Source organism: Amphiprion ocellaris, chromosome 15 (genome assembly GCF_022539595.1).
Source record: "Amphiprion ocellaris isolate individual 3 ecotype Okinawa chromosome 15, ASM2253959v1, whole genome shotgun sequence".
NCBI classification, from domain to species: domain Eukaryota; kingdom Metazoa; phylum Chordata; class Actinopteri; family Pomacentridae; genus Amphiprion; species Amphiprion ocellaris.
Genome location: NC_072780.1, coordinates 31,279,758 through 31,299,654, shown reverse-complemented (window position 1 = coordinate 31,299,654; position 19,897 = coordinate 31,279,758). Strand labels below are relative to the sequence as shown.

General features: G+C 38.0%; 2 protein-coding genes across 2 annotated transcripts; one reads left to right on the top strand and one right to left on the bottom strand.

Moving 5' to 3' along the window:
- Positions 1-1,198: 1,198 nt before the first annotated feature.
- On the bottom strand, positions 1,199-9,207 carry LOC111585008 (uncharacterized). Its single transcript, XM_023294385.3, has 3 exons — positions 8,003-9,207; positions 7,267-7,333; positions 1,199-6,043 (listed from the first exon to the last, which is right to left on the bottom strand). The coding sequence occupies exons 2-3, from the start codon at positions 7,325-7,327 to the stop codon at positions 3,513-3,515; spliced, it is 2,592 nt and encodes an 863-aa protein (XP_023150153.1). The 5' UTR covers positions 7,328-7,333; positions 8,003-9,207; the 3' UTR covers positions 1,199-3,512.
- On the top strand, positions 8,083-19,685 carry fbxl6 (F-box and leucine-rich repeat protein 6). Its single transcript, XM_023294384.3, has 10 exons — positions 8,083-8,212; positions 9,198-9,789; positions 10,853-11,011; positions 11,552-11,615; positions 12,002-12,133; positions 12,753-12,860; positions 12,953-13,066; positions 15,280-15,511; positions 17,353-17,593; positions 19,135-19,685. The coding sequence occupies exons 2-10, from the start codon at positions 9,272-9,274 to the stop codon at positions 19,262-19,264; spliced, it is 1,698 nt and encodes a 565-aa protein (XP_023150152.2). The 5' UTR covers positions 8,083-8,212; positions 9,198-9,271; the 3' UTR covers positions 19,265-19,685.
- Positions 19,686-19,897: the final 212 nt, after the last annotated feature.

Sequence of the window (19,897 nt, the reverse complement as noted above, 5' to 3'; positions counted from 1 at the left end):
AAGATGTGTACACTTAACTAATCTGTACCTAATACAACATTTACTTATTTTAATTGTTGCTGAAGCATTCAAGAGCATTTCCAGGCGGGCAACTAGCATTCCTGTGCTAGTAATTGGCATTCCTAGGCTAGCAACCAAACTTCCTGGGCTACAAACTAGCGTTCCTAGCCTAGGAACTACAATTCCTAGGCTCGCAAATGGCATGTTTAGACTAACAACTGGCCTTCCTAGTCTAGTCACAAGCATTCCAAGGCTAGATACTAAAATTCCAAAGCTAAAATTCCTTGGCTGACAACTGAAATTTCATAATTACGAGGCTAGCAACTAGCAAGTGGGAATCCTAGGCTAGCAACCAAAGTTTCCGGGCTACAAACTAGCATTCCAAGCCGAGCAACTAGAATTTCTAGGCTCGCAAATGGCCTGTTTAGGCTAACAACTAGCCTTCATAGGCGAACAACTGGCATTCCTAGGCTAGTCACAAGCATTCCAAGGCTAGCTACTAGCAGTCCGCGGCCAGGAAGTAGCATTAGTGGGCTAACAACTGTCATTCCTAGACTAGCGACTAGCATTCCTGGGCTAGCAACTAGAATTCCAAAGCTAAAATTCCTGGGCTGACAACTGACATTGCACAATTACTAGGCTAGCAACTAGCAAGTGGAATTCCTAGGTTAGCAAATGGCATTTTTAGGCTAACAGCTAGCCTTCATAGGCTAACAACTGGCATTCCTAGGTTATCAACCAAAGTTTCTGGACTACAAACTAGCTTTCCAAGCCGGGCAACTAGCAAATTGCATCCATGCAGCATCTCAGAAACACTCGTCAGTTTCCCTATGAAGAGATTTTAATTAAATCTAAACCAGCCACCCAGCAGCTGTATAAATATTTTTGTGGTGAAATATATTTAAGTTATTTGGGGCTTCAACTCCGCAACATCATGTGATTCCACGGTCTTCCTCCCACTATTCTAACAGCTAATTAAACAGCTTGTTTTAAAGCTGAGTTTCCTTCTTTTATAATTAAATAATGTGACATTTAACACAGTGACCCCAATAAGCTCCTGTTGTCATCGGTTTCTTTGAGCTGCTTTTATAACCATGAACTCTCTGACTCTGTGATGCAACCTGCAAGTCTAAAGAACACGAGGTTCTTATGTGACCGTCATTTTCTATACCGGTCAACAACAAAAAAACACACAATATATAGAGACTGCATTTATTGTGACAGTGATTGGTTTAACTCCTTTACAGTCAGTGGCAGCTACAAACTGACTTCTGCATTATCATAACGGGTACAAAAAAAAAGGATTTACTCTTTTACAGAAATAGTTCCAGTACAGTATTATAGAAATATCATAATCTAACAGATTCAAAAGTATTGCATGTACAACACACATCAGACGTTATTTTATATTTGTAAGGAAAAGCTGAGGTCATTAGTTGTGTTTTTATGTAAATGTAAAGTGCATCTGAAGTGCACTTTTGCCAGAAATTGTAAATAAAGACAATGAGAACTAGGTTTGCTTCTATTAACTGCATGGGAGCGAATGAACAGGCAAAATGATGTCGTCAGAAGGTGGCGCTGTAGGCTACGTTAACTCGAATAAACAGGGTAGAAACAACAAAATACAATAAAGAAACAAACAAAACTGTCCATTTATGAGAGAAAAATGGGGGAAAGTCTTCAGGAATGGTTTTTAGAATCAAGAAAGGTGTAATTACTGTGTTTTTTTGTCTGGAGATGAAAACAACTGAAGAAACAGCTGATCAGTTGTGAGTTCAATGTTCTAAACAGCAGAAATTATGCAGAAAAAAGTGTCTCCACCTCCTATGTAACTCGTAAGATTTTTTCTAAAAGAAAAACTACCTCAAAGCCATCGTCAACACTGTTGTTGCCAAATGTATCACATTTTATTTCTGAATCTGGCCATTTCCATGAACTTCTTCCAATGTAATACCTCAAAATATGCAAAGAAACAAACGTGATGAACACAGCTTTTTTGAATCACGCTGTCCAGAGATAAAGACAATGGAAGAAACAGCTGATCAATATTGGGAGTTAATTGTTTGCTGAAGTGTATTAACCCTTTTTATGAAGTCAAAAACCACCTGAAATGAGAACAAAGAACATTTTTGTGAAAGCAGGGAACTGTTTCTTCTGAATTTGATTATTCCCACTCCCTTTTTTAATATAATACTGTAAAATATGCAAAAAAACCCCAAAAAAACATGATGGACAAGCAGCTTTTTTGACTCTGGGGATGATAATAAAAGAAACAGCTGATTAGTTATTAGAGTTAAATGTTCTCTCAGTCAGGACTTATTCAGAAAAAGTTGTTTCTATCTCCCATGATGCTTTAACTCGTTTTATAAAGTTAAAAAAAAAAAAACGGCTTTAACACACAGATTTTGCAATACAACAAAGTTTTTTTTCTAAATTTTGCCATTTCCATTGTTGTTCTAATGCAATACTTCAAAATGGTCAGAATAATTCAGCATGTGCACAGCTATTTGACCACCGTAACTCTTTGTAGAAGTCAAAAACCACCTTAAATGAGCCTTTTTATTTTGTTTTTTAATAGAAAATTGAGGAAGTTTACTTCTATTTTCACTGATTTTTCAAATAAATCCAGTTTTTTTGAAAGCGGTGAAGTTTCTATCCTGAATTTGGCTATTTCCTTTAGTTTTTTCTAATATAATACTGGAAAATATGCAGCTTTTTTGGCTTGTGCTGTCTCAGGGTGATGATAACAAAAGAAACAGCTGGTCAGTTATTAGAGTTAAATATTAGTTACTATTAACTCTTTCTACAAGTCAAAAATCACCTTAAATGAGCATTTAAAAAAACACTTTTTTAGGGGGACGTTTACTTAAATTTCCATTATTTTTTTCAAATAAACAGTGTTTGTGAAAGCTATCATGTTTTTCTTCTAAGTTTGGCTATTTCCATTAAGTTTCTCTAATGTAATACTGGAAAATATGCAAAAATTACATTATGGACATGCAGCTTTTTTGACTCATGGGGGTGATGATAACAAAAGAAACAGCTGATTTGTTCTGAGAGTTAAATATTTACTACTATTAACTCTTTCTAGAAAAAAAAACACCTTAAATGAGCATAAAAAACATTTTTTTCAATATTGGGGAAGTTTACTTAAATTTCCACTGACATTTTCAAATAAACACAGTTTCTGTGAAAAGCTATGACATTTTTCTTCAAAGTTTTTCTTCTAAATTCGGCCATTTCCAATAACTTTTACTAACATAATACTGGAAAACATGCAACCTATACATTATGGACATGCAGCTTTTTTGATGATAAAGAAATGGCTGATTAGTTCTGAGAGTTAAATGTTAACTACTATTAACTCTTTCTAGAAGTCAAAAACCATCTTAAATGAGCATAAAAAACATTTTTTGCAGTACTGGTGAAGTTTACTAAATTTTCCAAGGATTTTTCAACTGCCATACTTCAAAATGCATGTATAAACACACTATGGAAGCAGCTATTTGAAGTCATGCGTTGGGGTTTTCCTGCTCCTGAATATGAAGCTGTTCAGCCTCTAAGGTTCTGTTTTCATTCTGACCTGCTGCAGCGTCTTTGATCACAGGTTTTAGTTTTGTCCTTCTAGGCGCCCACACCAGAGAGTATCCGGGTTTAACACGAGGAAGAGCGAGTTTCAGCTTCATCACCATCTGTGTGGCGTTGAGGAACGCTCCGTTGAGATGTGGGTTTGTGTTGTTCAGAACCGTTCTCTGGTAAACCATCTCACAACGAGCTGCTTCTCGCCTCTCGGCTCGAGACTTTCCATCAAAGCGCAGCATCATTTTATCGACGTCCTGCTTCGTTTTGCATGGACCACCATTTTTCCTCACCATTGCCGCGATGTACTCTGGATCCATGATGTCCTCGTGCTCCTCTTGGAGCTTTCTACTGCTGTGAACTTTCCTCGTCGGTGGACTAGGCTCTTCTTTGTGGCCTGAGCTCTTTTTATTTGGCACGACGGAGGATTCATCAAAGTCGTCGTCGGATGAACCAGATTGATCTTCCTGTGAAGTATCTGATGACAAGCTTTGTTTTGTCGCCTTTTCAGGGCGTTTCTTGCCGTCTGGATTCGAGCTGCTGAAGGGATATTCTGCCATCAAGACGGAGAACATGCAGCTCACCAACTGGGAGCTCAAATCCGCCGAGGGGACTTGAGAAAATTTCCCTCCTGGCAGAAAATCACTCAGGTGTTCCTCAGTAACAGTAGCGATCACCTTAATCAGCCTCTTCAAACAGGCTCTGATCAGATCTCTGTTTGTGTGCCAGTGGCCGCAGTAAGTAAACACTCCGTCAAACGCTTTCTCCTGCAGCGGGAACTGCAGGAAAACATCCGTGGTCTCTTCTGGTTCCAGCAGAGTTGACGGATCTTTGGACCAATCCAGGAACTTCTGGTAGAGGCTAAGGATGTTCTGACCAAACTGTGAGTATTCTCTTCCGCTCGTCAGCAGCTGCCAGTACGGTCCGAGGACTTTACAGTAAACTATGGCCAGTGCACACACCAGACTCTGAATCACAGAATCATTCGCGTCCGCCGCGACGCTCTCCAGAATGATGTTCTGACATTCGTCGTTGTTCAGCGACAGCAGATCGGACAGGAAGAGAGAGATCTCTTTGTGGTGGTGAATGAGACTGGCTGCAGCTTCAAAGTAGTCGTTGAACTGATTCGACTGATTCGCTCCGAGTTTGGACGGGTTTTTCTTCTCGGCGCAGAAAGCCACCCAGTGTTTCCTGTAGCTCTGTTTGTTGGGAGTGCGAGGGCTGAGGATGTCGAAGGCTGTGTGGATGTAGCGCGAGGTGGCACTTTCTGGCAAATTCACAAAGTTCTTGAATTTTGGAAGCTTATCTCGGCCCAGTTTCTCCCCTGCTGAGAGAACAATCTCCTTTTCGAAGTTCATGAGATGCTGCTCGATCGCATCGTGCACATCGACGAGGAAGTGGGCGTTGTGGTTTAAAAACACGACGGGAGAGGCGAGGGAAATGCTGTCGCTCAGAGTGTTGAGTTTCTTCTCAAACTCTGCCAGCGCCGGATGCTCCCTGCAGGTCAAAGCGTACTGATTTCTGAGCAGATCCAGAGAAATTTGTTTGCACGCTGCAGTTTTCCCGCCGTAGACTCTCGACAGCTTTTGTACCGACAGCATCGCGATGTCGAGCAGAGTCTGAGGTTGTCCGCTGTTGGATGCGTCCACATGCCGATGATTTCTATTGTCTGCAGCGACTTTTTCTTTCTTTGGTTTCTTTCTCACGACTTCTTTGTTCATCTCAGGTGCCTCAGTTATTTCCCAGCTCTCAGGTTCCTCCTTGATTGTATATTTTTCATGATTACCATCGTCCCTCTTGATGCGTTTCTTTATGATGTATTTTGGTGGTTTTTCTCTGACCAGCTCAAACGGACTCTGCAGCAGGTTTTCCATCGCGGCGTTCCTCCTGTAACTTCTCGTTTCATGATTGCGATAACACATCTTTAAGCTTTTAATCTTGGTTCTGAGGACTTTAAAGGCCTTCTGAATGTCGCCGTTCTTACAAAACTCACGGTTGAAGTTTCTGAGCCAAGTGACGAGAACGACCGGGGCGATCTTCTCCCTGGCGACAAAGTTGTACAATTCCAGAATCAAGCCGTTTGTGACTTCAATGGACTGAGCCCGTTCTGAAAAGTCCCTCATCTCCAGAAGGTGCTGCCGCTCTACTCCGATGCTGTCGCAAATCGGGCCAACAAAGTTAAAGTTGACGTCCGATTCCAGGAAGCTCAGCCTGGCGTAGCTTCCCAGACTCAGCGTTGTAGCGATGCCTCTTTCAATCAGACGACGGAAGTCAGCAGAGCGATGTCCTGGGAAGATTTTCTTGAGCCAGTCTACGATGGCGACCCAGGGGAAGTTATTGTCCTCCCTCATGAGTCCGACTTGAATCAGAAGTCGGTTCCTACACGGTCCCTGTTCGAGCTCCAATCCTTCTGCTGACTGAGGACCAATGAAGTCTGCAACCAGCTTCCAGTAGTACTCATCTCCTGAAAAATAGAAGAAAGGATTAGAAAATATTATTTGATAACGAGGCAAAGCTTTGGGTCATTAAGTGGAGAAATCTATGTGATGGCGACTTAAATCAGTGGTTCTCAACTTCTTTATCTGATGCTCCATGCGTTGGCCTGTTAGATGGATTGGAGAACTCCTTCATCCTTTGCCTCTCATGTTCAAATGTGTTGAACTCATATTAAATCTTAAGAACAATAAATGTCAAAACAGACACTATCCTGGATTTAGGTTTGTGTCTTAATATACTTAATTTCTGTCTTCTATCAACTGGTATTATTCTTGCTTTTAAAATCTTTCTCAATTTTATAATAATGTGCCTTTTTGGTCAGTTCTCCCTCAAATACTGTAATGTCACTGGTCCAGTAAAAAAACGTACAATGGTAAAATAAACACTGTTAAGTGCTGCTCAAAGGTAATTAGTGAGTTTCTTAATACAGTATATTATTGTGGGGTCTTACTATGGATGTGTCCTGAGAAGACTGAAGATGTGAACTGGCTATTTCAAAAAAACAGAATTCTTCTTTTTTTTTATCTAGTTAAACTGTCATTTATCATCATTTCATATCCACTGCTTTCAGCTTTAAATTATTTTGATTGTTAATCTATATTTTGGAAAGAAGGTCAACAGTTTCAGTGATAATTTTAGTTTTAGGTAATAATTTACTACCATTTATAGCCAATTTAAGCCTCATTCACATTACTACTGGATATTTCTCTAGACAGACTCTAGACAGAAATAAAGTCCACACGATCTTTGTTTACATCAACAGTATGTCAAATACCAGAGAAGATTTCATTTCACTGTTTCTGATGACTATAAACTGCAGATGCTGTGAACGGATAACTTGTGGAAGAGCATTCCAGAGGAAAATATTTGTTTTGCAAAATATCCTTAATAGTGTGGACTGGCTACTTCAACTGTTTAAACTTTTCTGCAGCTATTCCAACAGTTTAATCACTTTTTAAAAACCATTACTTATGTATTCTAATCATTTGTGCACAGATTTTCTACTGCTACTTAATTTTAGTTGATTGTTATCTCTGTTTTTTCAGGTGAGTTTAGCAAATCTTTCCAGAAACACTGTGGCGACTACATAAGCAAACTTTGGGGTACACGTAACCCCGGTTGAGAATCACTGACTTAGACAATAGATGATTTTACTACAAAGCTGCTTCCTTTAACTGCATTCAGACTTACTCAGATTAGCTTCGGTTACAACTTCTTTGCCGCAGAGAGAAAAACCTTGACGCTCCTCCATCGTGTGCTGTTGAAAAAGAGACACAACAAAATCATGAATCCTCAACACGTCGAAACACAACAAACAGCTTGTTCAATAACCAAATGTAAAGGAAGTTACTATTATTACAACAGCACCACAAACTACAGCCATAAAGTAAAATCACTGAGTCAAAACAGCTCAAACTTTATGTAAACTTTATGTAACATAGGCTCGAATATAATAAATGCACTGGTTTAGTAAGATTTGCATTCCAAACAGGTAAACCAGTGTGTTGTTTTGTCCCACCGTGTGGAAATGAAGCTCCAGGCTTTGCAGAGAATTTCACCTTTCTCTCACCAAGCCTGAACATGTGTTGCTAGCAGTGCACATGCAAGAATAACACCTACAAGGTACATATGTGAAGCATTTCAAGACTACTCCTGTGCTTTACTGTCTCTAAATATAAACAGGACTTTCCAAATTCCAGAAGCACTAAAGCTACACGTGTAAATGAAGCTAAATGCTGCAGCACCTCTGCGTGCTAATGCTAATTAGCATTGCGAGCAATTGCTACCGGTAGCACAAACTTTACAAGTAGGAATACAAAACTGTAATAATACACAAACAGAGCAGCTGTACAATGAGCAGTAACATTTACAAATACTTCTACAAGTACAAGCAGAAAAAGTAGCATTTAAAAGCAGAACTTCTTACCCACAAACTACAAACTCCGACACTCCTGTATTCTCAGCCTCACAACACACGGAGTGGAAACAGCATGATCCTCGCTGATTGGACGGTTTCACGGAAGGCGGGCAGTTGTCGAGGTTTCAACCAATCACAGGGGAGATTCGAAGTGCATTGTGGGCCTACCGCTGCAGGACCGAGCTTCCTGTGTTTGTGTTATTCAAGAAATAGCTGCAGGTAACGTGAATTAAAAGTATTTTAACATTTCAGCAGACATTTATGTTAAACGTAATGTTAATGCAACAGTTTATATGCCGTATTCTGCTACGTCACGCTGCACTGCGGCTTGTAAATGAGCTCAGTAGCTGTAAGGTAACGTTAGCTTGGTTTACCGAGCAGCTAACGTTAATTGTTGATGCTATGAAGCCGAAACGTTTAATAAAGATCCGAGCATACGGTGCGAAAACCCTCTTGAAAAGCAAGAAAGTACTAGAATTATTTGTATTTTTTTGCTATCTCAATTTTGAATCCCTAAAAATACTCGAAAACGCGTGAAAATTTGCACACACATCGGTACCAGAGGAAAAATTGGTAGTTTAGAGACACTGCATACAACCTGATCAGTGAAACGTAATTTGATTGAGCACACAAACTATTCTCATACTCTCTTTTATCAGTTATTATACATTCGTTAGCAATAAGTAGGCTGGATAAATATAGCTGTGTGCTCTTCTGTTTACAAACAATCGAGGATGCGCACGCAGCTAACGATATAAAACAAAACAGGATGGTGTTTTTCTCTCTCTCTCAGGGAAAACCTTGAAACTATGGATGCAGTTACAGCAGAATTCAAATATTTGTATTGATAGCACACAGATTTTTGATAAATTTAATTCAGTTAACTCTTTACACTAGGGAATTACACGTTTGTGATTTTTATTTCAAGAAAAGGCATTTTCCAACACAAAACCGTACTTTGCAACCTCTAAATCACTAGTTACCTGTTAAATTGGTAGTGCAGGATTCTGCTGTATAGCTATAGATTGTGAAGCTGATACTGTGCTTAACTTTTGTAGCTCACATTTTAGTAAAGTCATAATTTTGGGGAAGGAACTAGTTTTGCAATGTGATGTAAGTTTCTGTTATATGTATTTCATTTTCATTTTATGTATGTTTATCATCAGTGGAGATTAAATCCCTCACACAGTCTCTCTGTTTTCAGATGTAACTACATATGACCGCTGGCATGTCACTTCCTTTGACCTAATCACATTGTAAAGATAAGCAGCAGCAGCAATGGAGGCCTCTGAAGCAGAAGCTTCAACCCAGAGCGACAGAAAAGAGGACGGTGCACCATCAGGTCGGGGAGAAGATGGACCACAGTCAAAGAAAGCATCTTTAAAAAGGACCAGAAACACAAAAGCAAAGAAGACAAAAAAGCCCAGGGTCTCTAGAACTTTCCAACCCGGTTACACAGTCCACGAAGGGGAAGATATGCTTTTTGTTATATCGAGCAGCACTTCTCAGTACAATTATTCAGCGTGGGTGCCCAAAAAGAAGGGAAGGAGGAAGAAGAAGAAGAAGAAGGCAGCGGGAGGAAAGTTAAAAGGCACACAAGTTAAGACGAAAAAGGCAGTCCGTGCCAAACCGAAACTGGAAAATAAACCAGTCACCAAGGAAGAAGAGGTCATGGATTTGTTTGTGCCTCAGAGAAAAAGTGACCACAGATGGGGCCAAAGTCTGCCTGAGGAGCTGCTGATCAATATATTTAAGATGGTGGTCGATCAGGATGGAGCTGTGCCTTTTCTGTGCAGGTATGACATCGTACGTATGTTTTATTTGATGTCGGAAAGATAAACATTTTTTAATCCCGCAGGAAATTATTGTGTCACATATTACTCAGAAAGAACAAAATTATCTAAGAAATGTAGCATTTAAAAATTAGAAAAGCAAACGTATCGAACAGAATAGAAATAGACCAGAATAGAGAAGTTCAAAGTAATGCTGGCAATTATACCGAGGTATTAAATAATATAAACACAATAAGCAAATTATTGCACATTACATTGACAATTTTGTGCATTAAATTGAAATACTGTGTATGTAATCAAAATATTGCACATAAAACTAAATATTACACGTAATACTTAAACTGATACTGCACAAACTATTGAGGAAAAATAATATTGCAAATAATACTGATGTTACTATTTTTTTCTATTTATAACTTTTGGCCAAATCAAAGTGAAATTAATGGTACTGATTGAATATTTTCTGTAATAAATACCAATAGAATAATCAGTTTTCTAATCTGTGTTCCATCAAGTGGAGTAGCAGCAACATAAACAGACTTGACAGTAAATGATATTGACATCATTGTTCATATTTAAATCTGATATTTCAGCCTTTGAAGTGAGAAGTGATAAATAAAATATGACATTTATACTGTGACGTAACTGACATTTGTCCAATTCAGTGATTTCAATCAAAATTCTAATTTAAAAACTAGTAAAATGTTTACATACAGGAGTTTTTGATTTATTTAGGACTTTCATATATTTAATTTCCTTGTGTATTGTTATTTTAGGTATGAATCAGCATACATTTGCCAAGAATGGTTTAATTTTTGTGAAAATGTTAGAAAATAGTGAAGAATGTCTGTTACATTTGCAGACCACAAGGTAGCGCAATAATACTACATATAACAGTCCTCAACACAAATGTAAACGCTTTCCAGGAGAAGCTGAAACCACTAAATTCAGCTTTTAAAAAGGTTTTCACTGTGCTGGACCAGGATTAATAATATCAGTGTCCTGATGTTGATTTCAGCTGGAAATGAATGTATTGTTTGACTGTTTTCTGCTGTTTGTGGTTCAGAGTGGGCAGAGTGTGTCGGCTGTGGAACGTTGCTGCCTCCAGTCCGGTTCTGTGGCACCGAGTGACCGTGGGTCACTGCTGGGTCGCACCGGGGAGGAATCAGCTGCCCCAGACTGAGATGAAGGTCAAGGACACTTTAACGTGGCTGGCAGAGCACAGGTCTGTTATCATCTCCAACAGATTAAAGCCCGACTCAGGCATAAATACGACACATTGCAGCTTCATCCCACTGTTAAAGTGACGACTTTCTGCATTTAAAGCTGCAAAAACGAATCAATGAGTCGTTTGCTATGAAACTGCCCAATGTTTTGATAATCAGTTCATAAGTTTGAGTCGTTTTTTATGAAGAAAAAGTAAAAATTCTCTGATGAGAGTTCCTTAAAGGTGAATATTTTCTGGTTTCTTTCCTCCTCTGTGACATTAAACTGAATGTCTTTGCTTCATGGACTAAACAAGACGTTTATCATCTCAGGGTTTGGGAAACACTGATCAATATTTTTCACCATTTTCTGATTAATTGAGAAAATAATCAACCAACTATTTTCATTTCAACAAGAATAATAATACACAAATATATTTGTACATTTTTATGTTTCCATATTGCCTACACATACAAACCTATGTACATTAATTAAAATGTCTAATATCTTTAGTATTTTTTAATCATTTAATTCTAAAGTGTTTTTTCTTGTTTTTTAGATTCTCCCAGCTGAGAGATTTCTCTCTGTGTCACTGGAAAAAGAATGTTGACTTTACTTTAGAGGTAGTATAAAGACTGTTTCTACTTTAATATTTAATAAGCTCCTAAATTAGGATTAATTTAGGAGGATGAGAAAATTACTCTGGCAATTGTTTTGATAATCATTTAATAAAATTCCAGAGATTTGCTTGTTCCAGTTTCTCTGAAGTTATTCTTTGTCATAATAATTAAAAAATACTTTACCTTCACTGTAGTAAACTATAGTGGGCATTTCTTCCTATTTTTCAGAACTTATAGTCTAAAAAATGATGATATGAATGAAAAAAGTTTTTAACCTCATAAATTACAGGTTGCACTTTTTTTTACTGTCTTTTGAATTAGACTTGTTTTCTTAAATGTAAACATTTGCCCTGACTGTGTTTTTCTGTTTGGTTTGTTATGAAATCCAGACAGTCTCACAGTTCTGCCCTCACCTTCGCTCCGTGAAACTCTCCCACTGCCACGGCGTGACGGCGAAGGGTTTCACCAGCCTCGGTCTGCACAGCCGCTCGCTGCAGAGCTTAAACCTGCAGTATTCAGAGGTACAAACACCAGTTCACGAGACATTTAACACACAGATCAGCTGTGAAGTTGTTTTACATCCATAAATGTCTTTATGCTTATTGTTCACACTTCATGTAGGTGTTTTAGCTTCATTTATCGTTAATTATTAACTTAAACACATGAAATAAGCACATTTCTATTCAGTTTCTTGATTTTTCAATGTGAGAAACTAAATGAAATGTTGAGAATTTTTTTATGAGCTAAACCAACTTTTACTTCATGCAGACTGTTTCCACTCGTCTTAAATATAAATACTCTCCTTTTCCCTTAAAGTTATTACTTTACAGCTTCATGTTAGGTTTATTTACGTTACGTTCTGTGTAATCTTTGGAAGAAGAAGTTGCCCGCTGTTTGTAAATATTCCAATTTCTTAAGTAACTGTAGCAATACCTTATATTTCCCACACTTGCTTTTTTAATGAAGTTATGCACCAAAATGCCAAATTCTTCGTGAAAACCTACCTAAAGAACAGAAAAGAGTCTCTAAATTATGTCTAGTTACTGTCTACATATTCAGTGATATGCCAGCATTTTCCAGTACACGCAGGGTCTTTGTAGAACTTGAAATTAGTCTGATAACTTGTTTTTTTTGCTGCAGTTCAACGTGATCGGACTCCTGGATTATCTTGAAGATCACGGCAGTCAGATCAAACAGATTCTCTTCACTCATGGACTGAAGAACGACAGACTTCTGACCGCCATCACTGTGAGCTGCCTTTCTCTCTGTGTTTCTTTCACATTTAAGTTCCACACAGTCAGATCCTGACATGAACTGTGGTTACGCTTGTTGTCTGTCAGAGAGGATGCTGTCCTGATCTGGAGCTGCTGGAGGTCAACACTGAGCTGGACAGTAAGGACTGTGAACTTCCTGTTTGCATCCAGGCTCTGCAGATATCCTGCCCTAAACTCAAGGTAAGGAGGGGGAAAAAGGTGTTTTCTATCCTTTTCTAGAATAATAGTAGGGCTGAAATGATTCCTGGAGTTTTTCCAGTAATTTCATTGCTAAAATTCCTCGAGGCTAAATTCTCTGAATCGAAGCTTCATTGAATTCACTCTGTACTAGACCCCAGGTCACTAACTGGTCCAGACCCAGACTTCATTCTATACGGACCCAGACGTATAATCAATAAAATATAAGAGGATTTTAAATTTGACGGGACGCTTCTACTTTAACCGGTGCAGTTTTTCTAGTGTTTACAGCATTTATCAGATCAGAGGCTGAACTATGAAGATAGTTTAACAGTCAGACTTTCTTTGTGTGACAAAAACTAAACCCTCAGTCAGAGTTCACAGGTATGAAGGTGGTTTTCAGCTTTCTTTGTTAAATCAGACTTTCTGCTTCAAACTCGTCACACAAACAGGAGCGTTTAATGATCATTTGGCTCGTTTTCTGCACTAAATGAACCGATCGCCAACAGGTTGTTTTAATGGAGAAGAATGAGGAAAATAAAAATTTATGACAGAAAAAAGCTGCGACTGGAAATGATGTAAGACAGGAATACTGGTAGAAAACTGTTAAACGTGTGTTAATGTATTTATTTAATCGATCAATGCAGCTGATTATTGATAACAGACAGCTGCACAATAAAACTGTCAAACTTCATTTATTGAAACATGATATTGTATTAAAGTGCATGTAGTTCTGATACTGTCTCATAATGAAGGAAATCATTTTAATTTGTGGCCAAATCAAAAATAAAGTTATTGACTGAATATTCTCTGTAATCAATACTAGTAAACTGATCAGTTTTCTTATTTGTGTTCTAACCCTGTACTATAATATATGTAGAATTCACCACAGATGTCTGACCGTGTTCCACCAGGACGGTTATTTCTGAATTTCTAGAATACTCGATTACTAAAATAATCAATACCTGCAGCCCCACATAATATAGCAAGTCGTTTTAACATTTAAGAACTTGAGTTTGGAATTAAAATTACAGATATCGTCATTTTTACAGTAACTTGTCAAAATTTTGTCAAAACTGCAGTTAAAAATCTTTGTTACTGGTCAAAATAACATCATCATGATTAGTCTGAATTGCTGCTCATGTGAGGTTCATCAGTCCAGCAAAGCATTTGAACAGTCTTAGAAGTAAAGGCGGCTGCTATGGTGGATAAAATGATTAGAAAATGCTGTGAAATAGGAAGAGCTCACCAGGAAAGAGTTTGTGGAGAACGAGAGCCTCATTCATCAGAGACTTGTGGTGGAATTTGACTAGAATTTTAGCTCCAGGCTGCTCTGATCATTGAATTTCAAGCAAAATTCAGCTGCTTTTTGAAGAGGACTTGATGTTTTTTTGTCATCAGTCATGAATAGCTGATTATCTTTGGTGTTAGGGAATGTTAACTTGATCATTAGCTGAATGTTATGGTGGCTGCAGGCCTAAATTTGACTTTTTACTGATGCATTTATCACTTATGGTGCATATTTTTTTCTGTGAAGCTTATTTCCATATTTCCACACATGATAAATGATGAGTTATTTCATTTGAATAACACATCATTTATTTTTCTTAATAGGTTATTATGTGATATTCAGGAGATGAGGAGTAATATATTCCTTAGGTTTAGAGAAAAATGGTCTGTTGATATTTGGTATAAACCAAAATTACGAACAGATACAGTGTGGAACCTTACATTAAGTATAATTTAAGTAAAAGACAGAGATCCCTGTGAGCACAGTTACACTCAGGAACATTAGCATCAGCTTTAGAGACTGGGAGGTTTAATGCTACTCCAGAGAAGAACAGACTTTGTTTGCTGTGTAATTTAGGTGAAGTTGAGAATGAGGTTCATTTTATGTTTTACTGTCCTGTATACGAAGATGTAAGTGAGGTACTTTTCAGGAAGATGTCCTCTGTCTATGTTGATTTCTGTTGGTTAGATGACCATGAAAAATTTGAGTTATGTTTTAGAAGAGGAACCTTTTTCATGGCAGAATTTCTTTGTCAGGCGTGGGATAAAAGGCAACATATTTTGTTTAAGGACTGAGCAGCAGAATATTGTGTGTTTTGGATGTATTGCTGCAATGCGAGTATACTGGTGTCTTGTAAACCCATGAGGGTCGGGCACGCTTATGTTCATGACACGAAAATAAAGAGAATCAAATCCTTTCCCATCAGACCTTCCGGATGCTGAACGTCAGACCTCGGCATAAGGCGATGCGTACCGGCACTGATTTACCATCAGGCTTCCCCCTGCTGGAGGAACTCTGCATCGCGACCACACATTATTCCTACATGCGCGACAAAGATCTGCTGGATATTCTGTTTGACTCCCCGAAACTGCGAGTGCTGGACCTGCGAGGCTGTTTGAGAATCACACCAGCTGGTCTGGCGATGTTGCCCTGTCTGGGTAGGCAGAACTTTATATTTACACTCTAGATTATTTTGCTACTTAAATATTATTTAGAAAAAGAACCTGACCAGAAATAAATCAGAAACATAGAAACACCTACACTACCAGTCAAAAGTTTGGACACACCTTCTCATTCAATGGTTTTTATTTCATTATTTTATACATTGTAGATTAATACTGAAGACTAAAACAATACATATGGAATTGTGTTGTAAACAAAAAAATGTTAATCTTCAGTATTAATCTACAATGTAGAAAATAATACAAATAAATAAAAAGCATTGAGTGAGAAGGTGTTTCCAGACTTTTGACTGGTAGTGTACATTGACTTTATACAAACATACAGTGATTGTCTAAACCAGGGGTGTCAAACATATGGCCCGTGGGCTAAAACCGGCCCACCATAGGGTCCAGTCCGGCCCATGAGATGACTTTGCAAAATGTGAAAAACATGACAAGTTTCAGGAGCAAATTAAGCAATGACTAAACCTGCTACATGTAAAATGCTGCTTTAGACACTTTTCCACCCTGAAGAATTTATACTACTGTTCAAAAGTTTGGGGTCACTTAGAAATGTCTGTATTTTTGAAAGAAAAGCATTTTTTCCAACGATTACATTAAATTAATCATAAATCCAGTGTAGACATTGTTAATGTGGTAAATGACTGTTCTAGCTGGAAACAGCTGATTTTTAATGGAATATCTCCATAGAGGTACAGAGGAACATTTCCAGCAACCATCACTCCTGTGTTCTAATGCTACATTGTGTTAGCTAATGGTGTTGAAAGGCTCATTGATGATTAGAAAACCCTTGTGCAGTTATGTTAGCACATGGATAAAAGTGGGAGTTTTCATGGAAAACATGGAATTGTCTGGGTGACCCCAAACTTTTCAACGCTAGTGTGAGTCACCCTTAACTCATTTTACAGCAACCTTAACTAATATAGAGGAACTTTAATGTAAAGCAACTTAAACTAATATAGAGCAACTTTAATGTAGAGCAACTTTAGTTAATATAGAGCAACTTTAATTCATGTATTCAATTTATGTATAATGTGTTAGCTAATGGTGTTGAAAGGCTCATTGATGATTAGAAAACCCTTGTGCAGTTATGTTAGCACATGAATAAAAGTGGGAGTTTTCATGGAATTGTCTGGGTGACCCCAAACTTTTCAATGGTAGTGGAGTTCCATGGAAACTAATCCTTCTTTTAGAAATATTTAAAGACATTGAACATTGTGCAATATGATGTCAGTCAGCAGCTTGGTTTGGTAGAACCCTGTTGTTGATACACTGCCATAGTTTTTATGTATTTTTTATGTATACATTTTATGCATTTAGGAGGACGGGGGACGACTTAACCTTCTTCCTTCTTAGATTCCACTTTTTGGGGTGGTCAGGATTACTACACAGATGTGGAAATGAATGTAAATTTAAAATAATTTTTAGATCTTGACAAGTTGTTTGCATCATAGAGTTAAATACTATATTGTTCAGTTTCAGATGCCTGAGACTAAATGTTCTTTGTAGACACTCTGGTCTGAGGCATAATTAATTGAACTTGCATTTATTTTTCTTCAGAAGATTCAGGTTCATGATGTTTTGTAAATGTGAACATTTTCAGAATGTACAGTACTGAATGCGCTAAAACAAAGAGAAACATTTAGAGTTGTAGGGTGTTATGCTGTGATTTTACTGGTCCGGCCCACTCCAGATCAAACTGGCTGAATGTGGCCTCTGAACTAACATGAGTTTGACCCCCCTGCTCTAAACAGTCTGAATTTGCATCTAAAACATTCAACGATCAGTCCTTTCTTTTCCTGTCTTTAATTTGTCAGAGCTCGAGTGTTTGTTCTGGGGACAGTATTTCAGCCGCCATCTTAGCACTTCGCCTGTCAGAGGACTTCACATGGTGACCCAGAAGTGGAGTCAGACGTTGCGGCAGCTCGATATCGCAAACCATCCCTTCCCGGAGGAGGACCTGGAGTTAGCCATGAGTCACCTCGCTCAGGCCACCGAGGCAGATAGGCTGCATTCACTGAACCTCAGTGGAACCAAAATCACTCCTCAGGCCCTCAGGTACTCCATCTCCACCAGCCCAGACAATCCAGTAAACTACTACATGCAGACCAGAGGGGTGTACTACGAAGGAAGTCTTTTTTTTTATGCTAATTGGCTCAACAAAACCCAAGTCAGAGATCATGTGTATCATGACAAAGCTGTCGACTTTACTGACCAGGTTTTAGTCATCAGACTCTGAGTGCGCTCACATAAAAGAAGGTGTTTATTCTGCACAAAATGGACTTTACTTCAGTAAAAAGGAACAGGTTGTTTTATCTGATGAGCTATGAAGAATATAAAGATTTATTGTGGGATAAAGCGCTGCTACTGCAAATTATGCAAGAGAGAAATGCAGGTAGATGACTGTCGATGACGTAAGTTCGTGTATTTAGTTTACTACTCACTTCTTCATTCTGAGGAAGTGACCGTTTATTAAAAAGCACAAAAAATATGATTAGTGTAATAAATGATTTAAGTTTAAATATTAGGGTTAAGACCTTACAGTGTGATTTATGGTGTGGGTTTATAAAGGACTAAAATACAAAAATGATAGAAAATACTACTTTAGATGTCTATAATACACTTTAAGGCTGGGACTCAATAGAGAATTACATAACTAATGTTATAGCATAGCAAAGACTCTACAGTATTATGAATTACAGAATTGAACTTACCTAATATGACTATTAAGGCTATCAATTATGGAGATTAACCTGACAAATTTTAGAGCGGCAGTATTGACAAAATTGGCAAAAATATACATGAAAACCCCCCAAAATCCAAGGATCCTCTGCAGCTTCTTTGAGCAGTTTTTGTTTTTATTTATTAATTTTCTGTGCATTGTCATGTGTTTCTGTATTTCAAAACTGCCAGCTGCACATAAGAGCTGTAAAACTTTATTCGTTTAAGCATGAAGCTCAATATTTAGGCTTATAATGAAGGAGACATAGAAATCACTTTAGTTTTCAGCCCAATCAAAGTGAAATGAATATTACTTTGATTTGCTCAGCTTAAATATTTTCTGTGATACATAGAAATATACTGATCTGTTTTCTGTTCTGCCCTCTTAGCTGCAGCACCAGCATTTGAAAACAGACTTGGCAACAAATCAGATATTTATGCATTTTCTGAATCACCAACTCAGTTCATGTAGGATCCCATGTGGGATTATTGGGGAACAGCTCAACAGGTTTACATACAAAACATATTATCTCTGCCAAACATCTGTACTGCTTATAGAGGACTGTCAGGAAAATAATTGGTAAAAGGAAGATGCTTCTTACAGCAGATTAAGATCTCAAACTCCCTCCAGAGCAGGTTTAGCTGTGCTGCATCAGTTACCATGGTGATCTAGCAAGTTAAAAGAAGACCACCTTCATGACACTAAAAACCCTGACTTGCAGTGTTAAGTTTTCTCTTTACCTACATGTTTTGAGGTTTAAAAAGATCCCCTTTATCACAATGCAAGCTCAGAGGTCTTTTCCACACACAACATATTAATCTCGCTTAGTAGCACAGCCCTCCAAGCAATAATCAATCATCTGTATTTTATTCTTCAGGTCAGTCATCGGACAGGCCACTGCTCTAGACTACCTCAACCTTTCATCCTGCCGCTACCTTCCAAGAGGAGCAAAGAGAATCTACCGAGGCCAAGAAGACGTTCGCCAGCTGCTGAACAAACTGGTGTAGCTCTGTTGTTCATGTGGTTCCAGAAATCACACAACAGATTCACAAGACAGAGTTAAATGTCTTAATATACTTTGTAAATGTTTGATATATGTTCATTTTGTTCAAACTTGACACTTCAAAAAACGGTTCTGAAATTAGTCAGAATACCTGTTTAATATTTCTGGTTTAAACAAATGAGTTCTTAGTAGTACTGTGTGCAAGTAACAGTGTGACTTGCAGGATGTAAATGCATTTATACAGATCATCTCGATTGCAAAGCTACACTGACATTTATTTGTATATATCAGAAGTTCTTTGGATCTATGATCTGTCTCTTTTTCTCCAATTTTTTAAATAATTTTTTTTAACTACAAAACTGAGCAATATAAGCAACAATAATGTGAAATAAAGATTCAATTTGTCACTACAATAACGTAAAAGTTGTCTTTCAAGTAGAGTGACGTGTTCTCTGGTTAATTTTGCTGAATGTCCAAATCGGACCTGGACAGCAGATGATTAATGCCACTGAAGCGAATTTATTGAAGTTATCCTTTTTTTCCCTCAGAATTTTGCCTTTTTTCTTAGACCTTAAGGTCAGAATTCTAAGAAACAAGTGAGAACAGAAGTTTTCTACTGTGGCCCGTAGTTCTGTCA

Coding starts and splice junctions, on each gene's coding strand:
- fbxl6 (XM_023294384.3), top strand. CDS start 9,272: ATGGAGGCCTCTGAAGCAGAAGCTTCAACCCAGAGCGACAGAAAAGAG. Junction 11,616..12,001: donor ATGTTGACTTTACTTTAGAG/GTAGTATAAAGA, acceptor TATGAAATCCAG/ACAGTCTCACAGTTCTGCCC. Junction 17,594..19,134: donor ATCACTCCTCAGGCCCTCAG/GTACTCCATCTC, acceptor TTTATTCTTCAG/GTCAGTCATCGGACAGGCCA.
- LOC111585008 (XM_023294385.3), bottom strand. CDS start 7,327: ATGGAGGAGCGTCAAGGTTTTTCTCTCTGCGGCAAAGAAGTTGTAACC. Junction 6,044..7,266: donor TGTAACCGAAGCTAATCTGA/GTAAGTCTGAAT, acceptor TCTATTTTTCAG/GAGATGAGTACTACTGGAAG.